Below are 18,369 nucleotides of genomic sequence, written 5' to 3' on the forward strand. Positions count from 1 at the left end.
TGAGATATTGTACAATATATCTTCCATTCTTCACATACCAGCTTGTTGAAAGACATTGTTTCAGGTCAGACATTGTACGATTGCCATGTTATTTAATACTCCTCATACCTGTGTGGAAGATCATTTAATCCCCTTTCCTTTGAATCAGTCAGTGTAGCCCCAGGGTTTTGCCCTCTATTTTTGATGTCGGCCTGCCATACAAAGGCTGGATTTCCCTCACTGCTCTATCCGGTTCTCATTAAACAGAAATCCATTTCATTCTATTACCAGACAGTTGTCTGGGACTAGATTTATTATGCATGCAGTATCTGTCACATATGTGGTGTTTAAAATGAACTGTAGAATAAGCTGCACTAGCAATTTGCCGTTATTTTATCATATCAAGTCCACTAATATCTGCTCCCTGAAGGCTAAGGCTTGCAAAGATGAAAAACCGCCGTCTTTGAGGGAACGTTAATCAGTTGTACAACACCTGAAGGGAGATTTATACCCACCCACAATGGCAACCAGACAGTATTCTTTTCAGTATCTTCACGTTAAAACATTCCATTCCACACTGTTCACAGATATGAAATGGTTGGTATAATTATTTAAATATTACATCTGCATTTATTTATTTTGAGGTAGGTAGATAATGCCACAGTAAGTGCTGCCTTAAAATGAACAAGGCCAGTTAGGAACCAATTACAGTTGCCATTTGTTGAGCTAATGTTTAATGAGAAAGTCTTTGTATCATAAGTGATAGCAACACTCTCTGGGAATAGATTATAAAATGAAGAGGTTTTCAAGCTATTGTCCCAAAAGTTTCAAGAACTTAGTTTAATTCAATCCTTAAACAAGTTCTTTGTTGTTCATGTGTCTAATTGGGGTTTAATAAAAAACAGACTGATCTTTATCCTCGGTAAATCATAGTGAAGTATGGGTATACACAGTTTAAACCCATGCTTTGTGGCTAGCTTAGGTATGCATTATCTAGTAAGTACACAAGATAAATATTTTGTTCCAGGGCCTTAGGGTGTTCCTCAGAAAAGCACAAAGCTGCTTGTCACATGGAGAAAAGTGTCATAATCATCTGGCCAGCCCGCTGGAATTGTGTTTATGGGTAAAACTCATCACTGCTGTACAGGACACTTGTTTCTTTTCCTTTCCATAACCCCTGCAGTTTGTGAAAATCCTCACTTTCAGAAAACTTGCATTGATTTTTGTTGGAAGCATATTTGTGTTCTTTGGGTTGTGCAAAAATCAATTGAGTAACAACTCACAAGAGCTTGGGAAAGTCCCACAGGGCTTAACCTCTCGGGCATCGATCATTTTCATATCACTGCATGCACAGCAATAAAACATTGCTGACATAACCTTGTTGTACGTCTTAGACATTAAGTGAAACGGATCATTCTCAAATATTCAGGAACATGTCCAAATAGTAACCAAAAATTCAAGAAAACTTGTATATTTGTCTGAGGGTTGTAAAAATGCTGCATCTTCTTAAATCTGTGGAGATTTTGTTTGCTTTGTACAAAGTAATTAACCCCTAATGTGTCTAGATGGATGAGGATCAGGGACTTAAATAGGCTTGTCAGATTCATGGGATGATGTTTAAAGGAAGCTTTAAATTGTAATGTTTTTTTCAAGACCTGTAATCCTGTAAATCACAAGTTGAGACATAGCAAGTGGGAGATTTGTTTAATTAACAGATTTAATCATGTAATTTAAAAATATAGATCTCATACTGTGAATTACTTCAATTTGCATTAATATATTGGAATATAGCCCTAGAGAGATTCTGCAGTGGTGTTGATTTTAACTTTGTAGTAACTATATTTAGGCACTCTAGTGTGTCATAGAAGAAATTGGATAGTATGCTTTTGTGATATAAGTTGTCAGTTTTTTCTTTTGAATTTTCTTTAATTTGGTAAATGCATACCCTTTAAAAGTTGTAAAAAAAAGCCATTAGTGTGCTGGTTCTTGGTTGTAAAGCCTATCAGGGTTTTGCCAAAATAGAGGCTGGCTGGTGAGAATGATCACGTCTGATGTACAGCATCTGTTCCATTAGGATTTTGCTGCTAGTTACAAATCAGAGCTAAAACTGTTTGACGTTAAACCACCAAAACATTGCTGAGGCCTGCGTTCTACGGGCTTTTCGCAGTAAAGCTTTAACTTCTGGCAAGTCAGAGAATCCTAGTGGGAGACTGAGTAGCCATCTTGAATCATAACTGTTAAAACAATGGCTGGAGGACTTGTGGATATTTTGAGCGAGGAGATGGTGACAGTGACCAGCTGACCCCTCGGCTAAGCATTCTTTTTATTCCTTGCATGCGTCTTCTGTCCTGTAGCTGTGCAACCGTGGCCTGAAGCGTCTCTTCTGAGTTCTCATCAGGTTTCAGTAACATCAAGGTCTTGGGTATTCTTTTCTAGTGCACAGATTGTGGGGCCAGTTTTTTTGTAACCCTAAACTTCAGGGGTATTCCAGTCACCAAACCTGAGTTACATTAATTCCAGAAAATCTCAAGGAAAATAAGTAAATCCCAAACTGATTTAGCTCCGTAATTAATAGCCATTTTATTTAACGATTAGGAAAACGCAAGGTATGGGTTGCTAGGCTTTGTGTAAATTTAGAGTTTAAAGATTTTCCCTAACTAAAATCTAATGGAAGTTACTTTGCAAATATTCTAGATATTGAAAAGTTAAACACATAATATTATGAACTTATTGGATATTTTTCTGAGATGCATTCCTAAAAAACTGGGCATTTCCTTCTGTTCTCCTTGGAATATGTAAAACATCATGTTTCTGAATCAGATTTTGATTTGATGAGCTCCACCCTTTAATAGTAATATCCTGCTAAAGGTGAGTTGCAGAAAATTATCCTTTTTATCTGGCAATGTTTTAAACAAGTTATAGTGAAAATTGATTAGGATTACAACAGATGTGATGCAAGTTGTATATGGTGGTTGCTGACAAAATAGCTTTGTTTTAAATCAACAACATAGCTCAGTACTGCAGACAACTTTCTTCACTATTGCTTAATTATATTTGATTAGATGAGGATCTTTTTACCCATACAAACCCAAGAAATGTTTCTCTGTTTTTTTTATTGTGATGTGGATACATTTGGTTTTGACCTTTAAAGAGAATATTTATTTATAGATGAGCACAAAATGATAGTGGAAGAAACATTTTCCTGGTATTTTGAAAACTGAGAATGCTGAAACCACAAATAGATCACTTTCCAGATCCCCAAAGGCAAGTGACATTGTGTACTAAAATTAGGTTGTACTTAACAGTAGTTGTGCTCACCAGAAAATATTCCTATTTAATATTTAATATAAATTTAATAGATAGATTTAATATAAATCCTGATTTTTGGAAGCTGTCTAATGTCACTGTTTGCTCTGGACATTATGGACTATGAGGAATACAGACATTTAAAATACTATAATAACATGAGTTTTTATAAACTATATGAGTTTATAGTTTTCTGTTAGCACATTATTGTGTTGTATCCCCGGCATGAATTTATAGTACTAGTTTGTGAATGAAGCTGTCTGTAGGTGGAACAGGATGTAAAGCTGTTTTTAAAAAGCAGCCCAAGAAAAGAGGGAAGCAAACCCAGAACGGAAAAGGAAGTCTTCATTGATAGTGGCTGAAGTGACTCTGCTTTTGATTGCAATTTTAAAAGCAGGAATCGTAAAAGTAAAATGAGCTTTCTGTGTTTTACCTGTGTTTTCTTTTTTTTTAGCTGTGTGTTTCATAGTTTTTCCACTGGTAATGGATTGTCTCCTGTTACAATGCTTTAATCAAATTGAAATCCTTTGTGGAAAGTCTGGAATATGCTGCCTGTTGAGTTGAGACGTGGTGAATGGATCCGCTGCAGGTGGTTGAGTGCTGTGGATTTAATTCAGTATGGCATCTGAAGTGACTGACATCCTACTGTTCTCCTAAGTTGTACCAGTCTTCTTTTTTTGTCTGGTTAGTATTTCCATGCAGGTATGCTTTGAGATCTATCCTTCACCCATTTTAACAGTCATAGTTATACTATGTTGGTTTGCATTTTCAGATTTCTTTTTTATATTAATTTTGACCTGCTCCTCAGTTTGGTTAATTTAAACGAGGGATGGATAGCCTATGAACTGTATAAAAGCTCAGTTTCATCACAAAACTATGTATTGTTAAGAGGCTTTAAGCTTGTTTACCAAAAGCGTTTTTTACAACTGTTTTTATTATGCCTTGTTAACTGTTATTTATAAATGTATAGGGCTCCAAGGCTAAACAGAGGAGAGATTGTATTTTAAATGGAACAGTGCTTTTCTTTGAGCAGGGTTTCACTATTTGCAGTGGTGATAGCATTGTGCTGTGTGGTGCTGTAGCACACAGAGGGAAGGCCAGTTAAGTGTAGTAGAAGCCCATTGCTTACAAGGCCTTGAACAAGGGGCATCACATCGTATAATTACTTTAGTTATTGGAAAATATTTATGCATTTACTGTACTGCACTTCTTTCTTGAATGCCATTCTAGATGGTTTCCGTATTATCCTAAAATGATTGATTTGAGCAATTTACATACCACAATAAACAAACCTAATTGTCTTTTATCTTCAGTATCCCGCAAATACATTGTTACAGATACAGTAGTAGAAAATTAGGCTTAAGACAGGCTTGTAGAAAAGCTGCAGTTTTAGATAGAAGTAGACTTCTGTTGCACAAAATCTATTTGCTCTATTTAGCTCATTACGGAATATGAAGGAAGTAGTCCTTAACATCCTTTTGTTGTACTGTGGCAATCGCTTTACTTCCACAAGACATCTGACAAGAGTAGCTGGCTCATGTCTTATTCAAACAGCTCTACACAAAAGAAAACCCAGCCGGTAAGTCTTGTGTTTTCTTGTCTGGGCTGCTTAAGAGGTGTGGCTTCCACAGACCACACAAAAGCTCTTTAAGGTCACTTAAGTATCTCTGCATTGACAGCTGGTACAACAAATGCCACACGCTGTGCAAGCGTACATGTCCAACTTGCGCTCTGCAGATACTGTACATTACAGAACTACAGAGCACACCATCCTTGCAAGGATTGTACTCGCAAGGATTGTATAAATGGTTAATGCAGACACATTAAAAATCAGCTGCCTGCCTTTACAAATTAAAATGTCTTCTGCTAATTTTTGCTCCCTAGAGAGTTCCCTTTGAGGTCTTTATTCCTGCTGAGAAAGGTGGGACTTTCTGCTGTTAGAAATAAATCCCTCAGAATTTTACATTCTAATCGTATCCAAGGAAGTCAATTTTATTTTTCCATTTACTCCTTCTGTCGTTAGTGGGGAGCTATAATCTGCTTCTGAAGACACATCCCAGGTTTTGACATTAAGTATAAATTTTAGTCAGTATGTTAGTGTTTGATAGGACTCTGAAATCTGTTGTGTGGAAGATTGGAATGAAGGGCATTTAGCCCACTTAGAGGAGTCAGTTTAATCACAGCAGGCAATTGTGACAGCAGAAGGCACACATTTTGCAGCTTATACTTTGACAAACTGCAAAAGTAGAGCAGCGACACGGCTTATTACAGACAACCGAACACAAGTATAAGTCCATTTTTAAGGCAAGTGAAAGCCGACTGCGTCGTTGCCCTTTCTTTGCTTCAGCTTGCAGGCTTTTCCCTTTGGAGCAGGCATGGCAGTGTCTGTGGACATGTGGAAGCCAGCATCAGACACCTCACCTTTCTCACGGCGGTGCCGTGGATCAGTTTGCTACCCGTGTCGACAGTGGGAGCTTGTGATCGCCTATGATTCTTTACCTCCTTGTTAGATGCCTCTGGAAGTCATTAATATGAGTTCTATTCTGCGTCTCTGGCGTTCGTTGTTTTTCTTGTCATAGTAGAGCCTCCTGTGTGGCCGACAGACAATGCGTGTGCCTCACTGAGAACTGCCAGCCGGTGCCTCGCCACCGCCTTCTCTGATGAGCGCCGTTTCACTCGTCTTATCAAAATGAAAAGAAATTTGATTACATTTCGAGATTCGATTACAGGTTGACATTTTGAAGGAGCATTTATTTGATTTCCTTTTTATTTCTGAATAATATATATGAATATTTTCTTTCAGTCGTGTACAACACATCTGGGGTCAGCTACACATGATTTGCATGATTTAATCATATTCAGCATTGCCTAAACACTTTTGCCTCACCATTATGCTGGTAAATAAATCGCTAGTCTTGTTTTAGGATCATTTGTCAGCGAAACAATTTATCATTTGTGAAGCCACATAAAACACGTTAGCACATTATTTTGTGATGTCATAATCTATTTTTAGTGCTGCAGCCAGCTCATAAAATATTTATTCCACTGCAAAGAGACCAGAAGCAGATCCCTCACTATTGTATATAGGAGTAAGAAACTCCTAAATATAGAAAACAAATCCCATCCAGTAGGCATTTGATGAGGAGGTTTACATATTGTAGAGCATCTACAATAATCATGGGTTATTTTTTTGCTTTGGCTTAAGCAATGAATTGCATCACAGAGGGCCCAAATAAAGCAGGTCTGCTTCTCGGTAAAGCCCAGTGTGTCGATGGAGAGCAGCAGGCAGCAGCGAGGCTGGGGTGAGCAGTGCGCTCCTTGGGGAGAGGTGAGGTAATGCTGCTTTCCTGCAGTTTTCTCTAGGCTGGTGACGCCGCCCAGATAGGAATTTATTGTTCACAGTGCAGTGCCTGGGCTGGCGGCTGCACTGCTAAGCATGGCACTTTGCTGCATTGCTCTGATTATCGTTGATTCACATAGATGCAGTGTTGGATAGAACAATTGTGATAGTGTTGCTGCATATTTTGGAAAGTTATGAATAATTGGTAGTACATGTGTGAGGTGAGGGATATTTTCGCAAGAGCACTGTTGATAGTAGTGTTGTTGTTTAAGAGAACCCTCTTCTGTTATTTCAATTGGCATTTTTTTTTGTTTTGACTAATGGTTGTTTTGATCATTTAAAAACTGACTACATTATCAAACAGGAAAAACGAGCAGTCTTTTTAAATGTTATTGGTTCTTTATTAATTTTTGGTAGGATAACTTTTGACCATTATGTGTTTTTTAGGTGTGTTTTTCAGTTGTCATTAAAAGCTTATGAATGTGCATTAGCCTCACAATTTATAATTGGATAATTATTACCTTACTAACCTGACAATTGTATAAAACCAGTTTAGTGATTTATATGGTACTGGATTTGCTTATGAGCATTGTGCATTACTCTGCTAGGTTGACATTCTGCTTCATTAATTAAGCCTATTACCTTATGGAGTTGTCTCGGGTCTTGGTGGTTAAAATGGAAAAGGTTGAAGGGGCTTTCTATTAAAAAGCTTGTTAGTATGTCAAGATAAAAGAAAAAATGCATAAGGGGAGTAAGAGAGTTTGTGTACATTATCCAAGCCTCAGTTTGTGTTTGTCAATACCTCTTTCTCGCACAGGAATGAATTCATGTGTGTTGATTGTTTTGGACTTGGTGTCTGGAGGCGGAGGGGTTCTGAAGAGCTGCCTCAGCACAGGACCGATGATAGAAGGAGTTTTTCCTTCGTCTTGATTGCAGCTGGGTCCTTGGCACATCTGCCCACTCATGTTCTTTCGAGTGGTTTGTCGCTTCTCTAGGTGTGGGTTGGTGTCCATGGAAACCAGAGTACTTATATTCACTAGAAATTAATCTAGTATGTTCTTTGCAACCAACATCATGATTATTCCTTTAAACTTGCAGTGACAAGGTGTAATTGCACTGGCTCGGCTTCATCCATTAAAATGCAAAAGGGATATGTATACTGTTGCTCGGGTTCTACATTGTGCTTGTGTATTTGTACCCTGAGAGAGGCTGGCATCATGTCCAGGGTGTGGCTTCACCTTGCATCCAGTGCTTCTAGGATGTGTTCTGGGCTACTGCATTGAAACTGGAATTGATATGCGATTCCTTTAAAATCACAAAACATTGGAGTGTGACAAGCTATGCAGAAGCAGAGACAACTTAACTGTCAAAGCAGTTTAACGGTCGGTCGATGAGGAGTTTGTATCCAAGGTACCTGATAAAAATTAACACAGCAGACGTCTATGGGGGTCTTGAAGAGAAAGTGGGCTGAGTTCCAGTTCCTATACTCTGAGGCCACATGGAGCTTTCATATTTTGTGATTGTAGGATATATGCTTTTCTCAGAAGATTCTTCTGATGGAGTGAAGTGTAGAAATGTAAGTTAATTATTGCAGAAATTTGGCTATTTCACTTTTTGTTCTGGCTGTTGACATTTAAACAAAGTAAATGCTAGGACTCTTAGCAATTTCTGTTATCTCGATTCTCAATTCTGGGTTTATTTTTTATTGTAGTCCTAATGAATACCGTCTTTCATTAATTCTGACCAGTGATCATTTTTTCTTTTTTTGGCAACAGACTTGTAGTTCAATAAATGTGGATCATGTGCTCCTTTATGGAAGGCCGTGCAAGTGGGGCTGAAACCAATCTCTCTCTCCCCAGGCACTACCTTAAATCTCTATGCCAAGTCTGCAATACACAGGTTCTATTGCAAGTCTGTGTAGTTATTTTCTTTAAAGTCGGGCTGGTAGTTTTTTTTTTATTTTCCTTATTTGTTCAGGTCCACAAAGAAGCATTTTGTTTTAATATTTATCCCTGGATAATAATCAATAGAAGAATCCTCACAGTCTGCTGTCTGGGTTGAGACAGCATGACCCCCCTCCAGCTTATAGCAGTGTGCTCTCTGGAACGGCAGCCAGTCACATGAGCAGTAACCTCCAGCTAACCTTCAGCTTTAATCTGGGTAGTTCAGTTCTTTTGTCAGTGGACAAGAGTGATGCTGATCAGGGTTTAGCTGGCATGTCAGAGCTCTTGGTATTTCCAGACTTGACTTGCCTGTAGTCTCCTATCATTCTGACAGTCTGTCACTGCACTATTCTCTTGTAACATTTGAGGGAATGCTTATATTAGTCAGTCGGGTGTCAAAAATCAGTGCCAAAAAAAAAATTCAGACAATGAATGTCCGGGTGGATCCCCTCAATAGCAGCTACAGTATATAGATAAGGTTTCCTGTTCCTTCATAAGCAGGAATCGGGTTAGACACTGAAATGTTCAATTGTGTTTCTGCTGATTGTTAGTTAAATGTTTGTCTCTAATTTGAGCTTGAGGGTGCAGCTTCCTGATTCGACGCTCAAGGAAGATGTATCACTGACATCCTTGCGTTAGTGTTTTATCCAAATAGGAGCTCATTGCTGTCGGGGGAGTTCAACAAGAGCACATTGAATGGGAAGGTTAAACAGCTGTGGAGATGCTAACGGGTAACCACACGCTGGACCGCTTCTCTGACAGGTTGATTGACTCCCAGCTTAAAAAGAAATCTGTCTGTGAACCTGACTCGTGTTGGAAGCATGCTTCCTTTGAAAAAACGCTTAATGCTGGGGACTTTGGCATCTCTTTATCTTCCGTTGTCTGTGATTTTAAAGGGAATCGTCTTCAGGAGTGTCATGCTTTTTTTTTGACTATTCAGGGAAGGTTCTGTTATCTTCTTTGACCGGTTATTGTGCTGTCTTTCAATGGAAGTGGCATCAATTCTTCCACTGTCAATCACCCTAAAGCACCTTGTGCTGCTATGGCATAGAGTAAAAGCTATTTTGACCATGTGTAATGGAATACTCACTGATTAGATTATAACTTAGAAAACTGTTAACCATGTACTTCTTATTTCAAGCCAGATGTTCTGTAGTTTGTATATTATCCTTGTGGTTGCAGTCTAGGGTGTATGATTAATCCCTTCCACTTAAACCAAATACAGTTACAAAGATAACCAAGTAGGGTAATCAAGATTATTCACTAGCTTTTCTTTCATTTTTCAGAAATCGAGCGATAGCTGATTACCTTCGTTCCAATGGATATGAAGAAGCATATTCAGTTTTCAAGAAGGAAGCAGAATTAGACATGGTAAGATTTGCCTGATTAATCTATAATCATTATGCTTTTTATGACTTCATTTACATTGTGTGATTGAATGGACTTCCTCACCCCGTATATATGAATGTGCATTCTTAATATAGACAGTATAAGCTGTTGGAAGTGACCCCCAAGAACATTTTGCTGATCATTTTTAACATTTAACACTAGCAGCTGTTATTATTTATTGCATCACCTATTTGGATTTCACCAGTTTGTGTTGTGTTTCTGGGAGCCTTTCAGATACTGAATTCCTTGCAGTGGAAACACAATGAATAATAAATGAAACTTGTAGAAGGAGGTGCAGACTGCTCTGCCAAGAATGTGCTTGTTGTTGTATTGCTGAGCAATACAGAAGGATTGAACAGTATGTTAAGATCTTTTTGCAAGAGTCTAAAACTGAAGGCAGCTTTCTTATGACTCAAAAACGTACCTTTCTGTGCTTAAGAACAGTTCAATGAAAGTGATGGAACAAGTAGAACTTAGTTCCCCACTGAAAAGTAAAGGGAAAGAAGCAAAGCTCCCCAGTTGAAACGTTTTTCGCTTTTCATTGTGGAATTAACCTCTACTTGTTCCTTTGCAGCTCACATGCTGACATAGGTCCCCACTTGAACCTCACTGTAGATTAGGCTTTTATTTTAAGATTATGCAGTCGTCAAAGAGTGTTTCATACTTCTGTGATCATTCTTTGTTGGCTGGACAGCTTATCTTCTGGGCTGTTACTAATGCTCTGAAGATGCTGTGAATAATACAGCTTTGTATTCACCTTGGTGACAACAGTCATTATCAGTTCTCTGCCTTGCCTTTACGGGCTTTCACATAAAAGTGATTAGAACCTGGTAGAAGTGTATTTAGCTACTGGCCATATCAGACAGCGGTGCATTGTTTCCGCAGATCACATCAATATGCTTTGGTACTGTCTGTTGAAAGGTGTTGTCTACTACTTAAAGATGGCCGCTTTGTTCTGTGTGTAGGGTGATGCGAAGTTTTTAAAAGACATTTCTGTCGATGGAGATGTCGATCAGGGAAGCAGAAGAGTTTCTTTGGTTTTGAAATTGTCATATGCTATTTCTCACATTTCGGGGACTTGTGAATAAACATTTATAAAAATCATTCTGTAGAATCATACTAGTCAGTCACATTGAGATGGATGCAAGTGTCTTAAAATAGCTCTGATTTTTAATGGTCTAAATTGAGATTTAAAACCTCAAATGTTATCACCAGTTTTAAGTGTTCTGTAGCTGTGCCTCTAAACCCCCTTGAGACATTCCATATTGAAGAAGAAAAGTCTTTTTGTTGTGCCACATGATGCGTTACATAAATATTCACACATCTCTTCAATCAGAAGCTTCTCGAGAGTGTTCCTTCATATTAACCATGTCCGAACATACTGGCAAACAGGATTTGACACATACAGCAAGATAAAGCTGCTTATGTGAGGCAGGACCTCATCCTTTGGTCCTTATATTTTCCTCAATGCCCTTTACTCTGAGAAAATACTAAGAATGCCTGTATAGATTTTTAATGTGAATGTGTTAAAAAACCCCAGGTCAGGTTGTGAAGGCAGCATTGTTTGAAAGCTGATTACCACATTAAAGAGGTGAAAGCAGGTGTTGAACACAGCTGTAGGTGCCTAGCAGGCGTACCTCAAACTGTTCTGGCGCTGGGATGTGCTGTACCCCACTGCCAGGCGGATTGCTATTCCATATGCCTTTCTTCCCTTCTTTGTAGCCAGCTCCCTCCTGTGTGACCTGGCCTGGAGTCACAGTCTAGGCTTCACTGTTAAAAGTGCAGTGTTCTTTTTCACTTGAGATTCCTTGGTTTGGTCTCTTCCTTGGAGGCAGGTGCTTTATATTCTGTCTTTGTAGGGTAAAGAATGAACATGTTTTATAGTAAAAGTCTTTTAAAAAAAAAAAACAGTGTTGTCCAGAATTGGAAAATGAGGCTGTTTCTTTATTCCTGTTAGACAATTGTAGATGAGTGATCTGGAACATCTCATCCTCTCATTCTAACAAACTGAAATGCTAGCTTTCTATGGTTTGCAAATCCTTAGATTAAGTATAATGTTTTTTGTTTTACTAGGGATAAGACCCTTCCCTCTAATGAAATGCCAGAAAGCCTTAACATGAGCTCTCAAATCGTTTTTTTTTTGGACAAATAAGTTTCACTTATTAAAAGACCCTCAGGCCCCCTGAAGTCAGTTTTTTACAATATGTTTTTGAAATTGTAATCATTCTAAACTGTGCTTTTCTGTAACAGTTTAGCCCATGGTAAAGGATTAGCAGAATTTCAGTTGCCTCCTGGCTGTCTTTGTGTTACCATTTTTCTTGCTGGAGGGAATTTTATTTGTTCTTTATACATCCTGTTTCGGGGAACCAGTGCACTGCAATATTTGCTGCTGCTAGTGGTGCTTATTAACTGCAGCACATTATAAGTACAAATCACTTCCTTTAACTTTTTTTTTTTCCCAGAATGAAGAATTAGATAAGAAGTATGCTGGCCTTTTGGAAAAGAAATGGACTTCTGTCATCAGATTACAAAAAAAGGTTGGTATTTTTTTTGCTGTATAGGGAGCTTGGGGGAGCTGATCATCTTCAATGCAGGTGGTTTCGGTTTCTTCTTCAGATCCTTTACTGTCAAGAAAGTTGTCAAAACACCTTGTTTTCAACATCATTAAACAGTCTTATCTTTCTGTAACAATGCAGTCATGAATCTTGACAAATTCTTTAGTGGTTGTGTGGATGTATGCTGAACATACTTCTGCGATGAGGTCAAACAAAGGGCTTTGTAAAATGTCACTTTCCTGGTTATGAAGCTATTTTAGTACATATTTTGTAACCATGGAGGAACTGATTTCAGGCATGGAGAGTTTTGTTACTCGTATGCAAATATCTTAATATATTGTGTGTACAACAGCAGCTGGGTGAACTATTAACCAAGATGTCATTTTTTGTCAAGATAATGTTGTGAAGGCTTCAAATATTTTTAAATTACTGTAGTTGCACTGTTTTCGATCATTTCAGCATGTGTATTTAACAAAGTGAGACGATGTATCAATTTTGTTTCACAGGTGATGGAATTAGAATCAAAGCTAAATGAAGCAAAAGAAGAAATTACTTTAGGAGGGCCCCTGGGACAGAAGCGAGACCCCAAAGAATGGATCCCACGCCCCCCAGAGAAATACGCCCTAAGTGGCCATAGGAGTCCTGTCACCCGGGTCATCTTTCATCCCGTGTTCAGTGTTATGGTCTCTGCCTCGGAGGATGCTACAATAAAGGTCTGTGTGTGTAAGATCAGTCCATTCTGGATTTTAAATATGTTTCACATGGCAGATAATGAAGCACAATGCCCTAAATGTGCTTTAGTGCCAAACTGTGCTCCACACTGTTACTGTAATAGGTTTACAAGATGGGGCAGAGTGCATGAAGTGAGAGAAACATGGTGTTTGAGATCTGTTCTGCTAGCATTTCCAATAGCTGAAATATTAATGGTATGGTGCATTTTTTAAAGATTACTAGGCTTTTTTTCCAATTTCTGGTATTTTTTGTTTTCTATTTGTAATGTCTCATTTTGATGCGATTGTACTAAACCTTTCCTCTTGCTTTGCTGATGTTCTTGTTCATTTTCAAGCTCTGAATTCTGCTGTGTCACCGATATTCATTGGAGCAGGGCAGTTCAGTAACCATAGGCAATAATTTCCAGGGTTGTACACTTAGAAAGAGGAGGCCTCTAAACCCTGTTCTGTTTGTGGCATTCTCTGGGTTTAACACTGTGAGACCACTTGCAGTTTTCAAGGAGCATTTGCTTGTTGTATACGAGTGCTATTCCCTTCAGAAAAACCGCCGTTAAGGAGCCCTGTTTCAGGCACCAGTGACCGCTAGTGATTTTGTTTTGGTTATTCATCCTGCTGCAGTGTCCCAGTTCTGAATAAATATTTGGGTGAATGATTTATTCATAGAATCAGAAATGTACGTACACTTCTACTTGGCTCTGGTCCCACAAGAGCCCTCTCTACTTTCTGAATCATTTGCTTCACAACTAATTCATCTTCTGCATGAGCACTGGCCACTGCAGAGCTGCTGACACTGAACAGATCAGCAGGAATTTGCCTCCCTTCTTTTTTGCCCTAATTCTTTTTTTAATTTCTGATTCGCCCAACACTTTTAATGCACTTTTACAGACATTTAGGTTGGTGTATAGGCAGTTCTTAGCCCAGAGTTACTGTAGTGCCAGCAAGGGTTCAACGTGTGAACAGGACATTCAGAACACATTTCTCCTTACAGAGCTTTTTATCCTTCTCTCCATGAAGCTAGTTAAAAATGAGCATGTGGATTGCTTGGCTGTAGTGTTCATATGACTGCTTCCCCTCCTTTCTCCAAACGTCACACTTACAGCTAGATGGGTCATTGTTCCTCAAAGCACAAATTCTCTTGGCCTGCTTCTCTGAAGGCTAAGATAATAACTCTGTGTTCTGCCTTTAAACTGCTGACATTTTCTATTGGTCTGCTTTTAAAAAGAGTAGCATCCCTGTTTTAACCTCTTCATAGTTCTAGCTTTTCATTTCCAAATAAACATCCACTTGCCTTTAAAATTTCTTACAGCAAATACTGAAATTAAAATCATTACAATTTCAAAACATTTAAAGAAGTAAAATCTGAGTTTTCCAAGAGACCATAATCTAAATCAGATTTTTTTTTAGGTTTCAAACAATTAGTGATTAAGGCTGTTTGTGTAGTCAGTTTTATGCCCTTAAAGTAAGACTCAAATTTTATGCAATTGTGTAAGTTGCATAAAATGCTACTATGGCATGTTATTTTTGGCCATTATTATGGTTTCCTATGGCAAAAACATGGACGCTCAAGATTGCCAGTCCAAGCCTGCCTTTTGCGGCCTGCTTCTCTTTGCCTGATTGATGATGCGTAGAGGTGGCAGACTGGCCTGCTGAGTGCAAATGAAAATGGGGGGGGGGGGGCGGTTCAGGTGGGGCAAGCTGAGACTAAGCATTGGGCTCTCTCGCCTGTCAGGTGTGGGATTATGAGACGGGAGACTTCGAGCGCACGCTGAAGGGCCACACGGACTCTGTACAGGACATTTCTTTTGACCAGACTGGCAAGCTGCTGGCATCCTGTTCTGCTGACATGACCATCAAGCTCTGGGATTTCCAGGGCTTTGAGTGCATCAGGACCATGCATGGTGAGGAGGAGGCTGGGGAAATGTGTGGGAACCTGTATTAACCATGAGCTTCTGTACAGGTGGGAGGGGAGCAGGTGCTGCAGATGCCTCTAATTATCGCTTCTGGAAATTGCACAGATCTTGAGAGCAGTGCATGTTAAAGAACAGTGTCTTTAACATTCCCTGCATATGAACAGGATGAATAAAACATTCTGCTTTTCCCTCCTACTCATGCAATTTAAGCATTTTCTGCGAAGACTTAATTTGTTTTCTAGTTGGATAATGCAGTATTGGCTGTAATATATGCATTAGGTAATTTTTTCAGTTGTAATTGAAGCTGCTGCAGTACTGCTCTGTCCTGTTGTGTATTATGCCCGCGCTAGCTCATTAAGGTGAGGTGTATTACTGTCTTGTTTCTGTCTCTGGCTCTGGCTCCATCATGTTCTTTCATAGGTAGGTGATACTTGCCTGAAATTGACCCCAGGCGTCTCTTTGTAGCAAATCAGCCCACATTTTATTCCAAAAGGCCGTGTTGTTCCCGACTGAAGCAGCTGGTCATAAATCACATTTTATTTCATTTAGATCAACCTTTTTTTTATCTTCCTGAGCAAGGTGTTTTTAAGAATGTCTTTGAATCTTAAGCCGGTTCCTACAAGTTCTTCTTTACTATACAGTATTCAATGTTAACAGTATTTGTAGATCTGCCATGTATATAAACACTCACTTCAGGTGGCAGTCTTTTCCTCCAATATATTTGACGTTTTATTTAAAACCTTAACATTATTTAAACCATTTATACTCTTATCTCATATATAGCTACCTTCAGTGGCTGAGTCCTATCAGAAACATCAGACAGAAAAAACAGACTTCAGGCGGTAACCCCTTTTAAATCCTAATTTCTTAATAAATTGCAACAGATATCTAGTAATGTGTGCCTTTAGGCTCTAGTGATCGGGGGACAAAACTGAAGTAAATTTGCATTTTCTAACCATCTGAGCTATAAGACATTTTCAAGCTTGGTGTATTTTCAGGGCATGAGATCAACAATAAAGACTAAGGGATGTAGTTTTTAATCCATTTTAAATTTTGTGTGCTTTCAAGCATGTCTGTATACATGTGAATGGAGGGAATCAGGGAATATTTTGCTGATTATTTTTCTGTGCCAGTTTTATTCTTGTCCTGCTGGAGAAATCCAGTGTTCACCGTGATAAATTTCTTTAACAAATATGATACAGACACTCCCTACGGGCCGAATTGTTTGGTAGCGGATTATGAGATTTGTGTGGCACTTTTCAGGCATCTAGCTTAATTATCCTTCTGAAGACAAGATAACGTTCTCTGTGTGGTTCTGTTCATATTAAAGTCTGCTTTTTATGGGCTACTTAGAGTTTCATCATCTATTTAGCTGCTTAAAGACGGCAGCCTGTGTAATTAGCTTTTTTTTTCTGGAACAAAGCAACAGCAAATTGGTCTTCTCTTAATTTAATAGACTAATTTATCTAAAACCTTTTTTGTCATGTCTGTTATTTCCCATTCATTATAAAATGACAGTGTTTCAGTGTGTAAAGAAAATGATACATTTGGATGAATGTTAGGTCATGTTCTTTCTTAAGTTATAGTAAGTCCTTAATTTTCTTCATGTATAAAGGCATACATACAGTATATCTTCAGCATCATTCTTTGAGTAAAATGGATCTCATAGTCTGTTTGGTGTTTACACTGACGGATTTTTGAATATTTAGTTATGATGGTCACGCTCTTAAATATCTGTTTGCTTTTTCTTTAGGACATGACCACAATGTTTCATCGGTAGCTATCATGCCCAATGGAGATCATATAGTTTCTGCCTCTAGGGATAAAACCATTAAAATGTGGGAGGTAGCAACTGGGTGAGTTATAATGAATTTTATGTAATCTTTAAAAAGCCATTTTAAATTTTGTGTATGATTTTGCAAACTTGGCAATTGGAAGAGATATGACTGTTTAGTAGTTGTAAGTAATACCATAGTTTGTATCTTCTGGGAGAAGATGCAGTTGATCAGAATTGATTGTATGCTGATGCTTTTTAGCATGCATCATGTAGAGGTTACTTTGCAAGAGACTTGTTTTAAACGTCACCTTTATTAACTTCCAAAACCAAGCAGCATTTTCCCCTGATCATTTGGAGACCTTGAACACTTTGCATTGCATATAACATTTTATGCTCCAGTTAACACTGGGGCTTGATTGCTCTAGTTACAGTAACACTCGCATGATTTTTTAAAAAGAATTTCTGGTGCTCCAATCCCAGATGCACTGAAAAAAGCACATTTAGTTGGAATACCAAAAAAAGAAAACAAGCAGTTCCATTAACTGCTCTTTTGTTTTCACTGTATAGTGGGAAACACAGCATTCATATTTTTTAACTGAAAGGGATTAAATTATCTGTGAGCTCTTGTCATATTTTCTATTACGATTTTACCAGGAATTGGGTTTCTTTCTGTGGGATCTCTAGCAGGTGCTGTAGATGAAGTGGTCATTTTTATTTCTGTTAGGTGCACTGCTTTTTCAAAGGCAGAGCTGGGTCTTCTGTTCTCGGAAGTTGTCCCCGGGAAACCTGTTGTCCCTGTTGCTGGTTGTGCACAAGTCCCACCGAATAGCTGACATCTACGCTCCCCTTCCCTAGGTACTGTGTGAAGACATTCACAGGCCATAGAGAGTGGGTGCGCATGGTGCGGCCGAACCAGGACGGCACACTGCTCGCAAGCAGCTCCAATGACCAGACGGTCAGAGTCTGGGTGGTGGCGAATAAAGAGTGCAAAGCAGAGCTGCGGGAACACGAGCACGTGGTGGAGTGCATCTCCTGGGCCCCAGAGAGCTCCTACTCCACCATCCTTGAAGCGACAGGATCAGAGGTCAGCACGCTCCCTCGCCTCACCAGCCAGCCAGCCACTGGCACTTATCGGGCTTGGGAGAGCTTATTGAACCACACGAGCGTCTTTAAGACACAAATGTCCCACGCTCAACTGGGGGAATGTGTTTCAGGACCCAGACTGGCTCTTAGGTGCTCATTTCATCTGGACATCGAAGCTGGAATTTGCTTTGCAATGGATCTTGTTACGGATCTGTTTCGGCGGCAAGACACAATATCTTTCTCTGTTTTTCATTTCATCTTTGCCTGCCTGTGAATCGGCGCACTCTTATGGAGTGATCTTCCAAATGTTCGAATTAGCATTAGGCGTCGGAAAGCTTAATTCTGGGCGTTAAATG

General features: G+C 39.0%; 1 protein-coding gene across 3 annotated transcripts in view; it reads left to right on the plus strand.

The window, feature by feature from the left end:
• Positions 1 to 18,369, plus strand: part of pafah1b1a (platelet-activating factor acetylhydrolase 1b, regulatory subunit 1a) — a 36,260-nt gene that overhangs the window by 10,584 nt on the left and 7,307 nt on the right. For all 3 annotated transcript variants that reach the window (XM_088615614.1, XM_088615613.1, XM_088615616.1), the window contains 6 exons: positions 9,855 to 9,939; positions 12,420 to 12,494; positions 13,019 to 13,225; positions 14,973 to 15,141; positions 16,907 to 17,009; positions 17,786 to 18,014. In XM_088615614.1, coding sequence (XP_088471740.1) covers positions 9,855 to 9,939; positions 12,420 to 12,494; positions 13,019 to 13,225; positions 14,973 to 15,141; positions 16,907 to 17,009; positions 17,786 to 18,014 — 868 coding nt within the window. The remainder of the gene's footprint in view (positions 1 to 9,854; positions 9,940 to 12,419; positions 12,495 to 13,018; positions 13,226 to 14,972; positions 15,142 to 16,906; positions 17,010 to 17,785; positions 18,015 to 18,369) is intronic.

This window comes from Lepisosteus platostomus, chromosome 22 (assembly GCF_059453375.1).
Source record: "Lepisosteus platostomus isolate fLepPlt1 chromosome 22, fLepPlt1.hap1, whole genome shotgun sequence".
Taxonomy (NCBI): domain Eukaryota; kingdom Metazoa; phylum Chordata; class Actinopteri; order Semionotiformes; family Lepisosteidae; genus Lepisosteus; species Lepisosteus platostomus.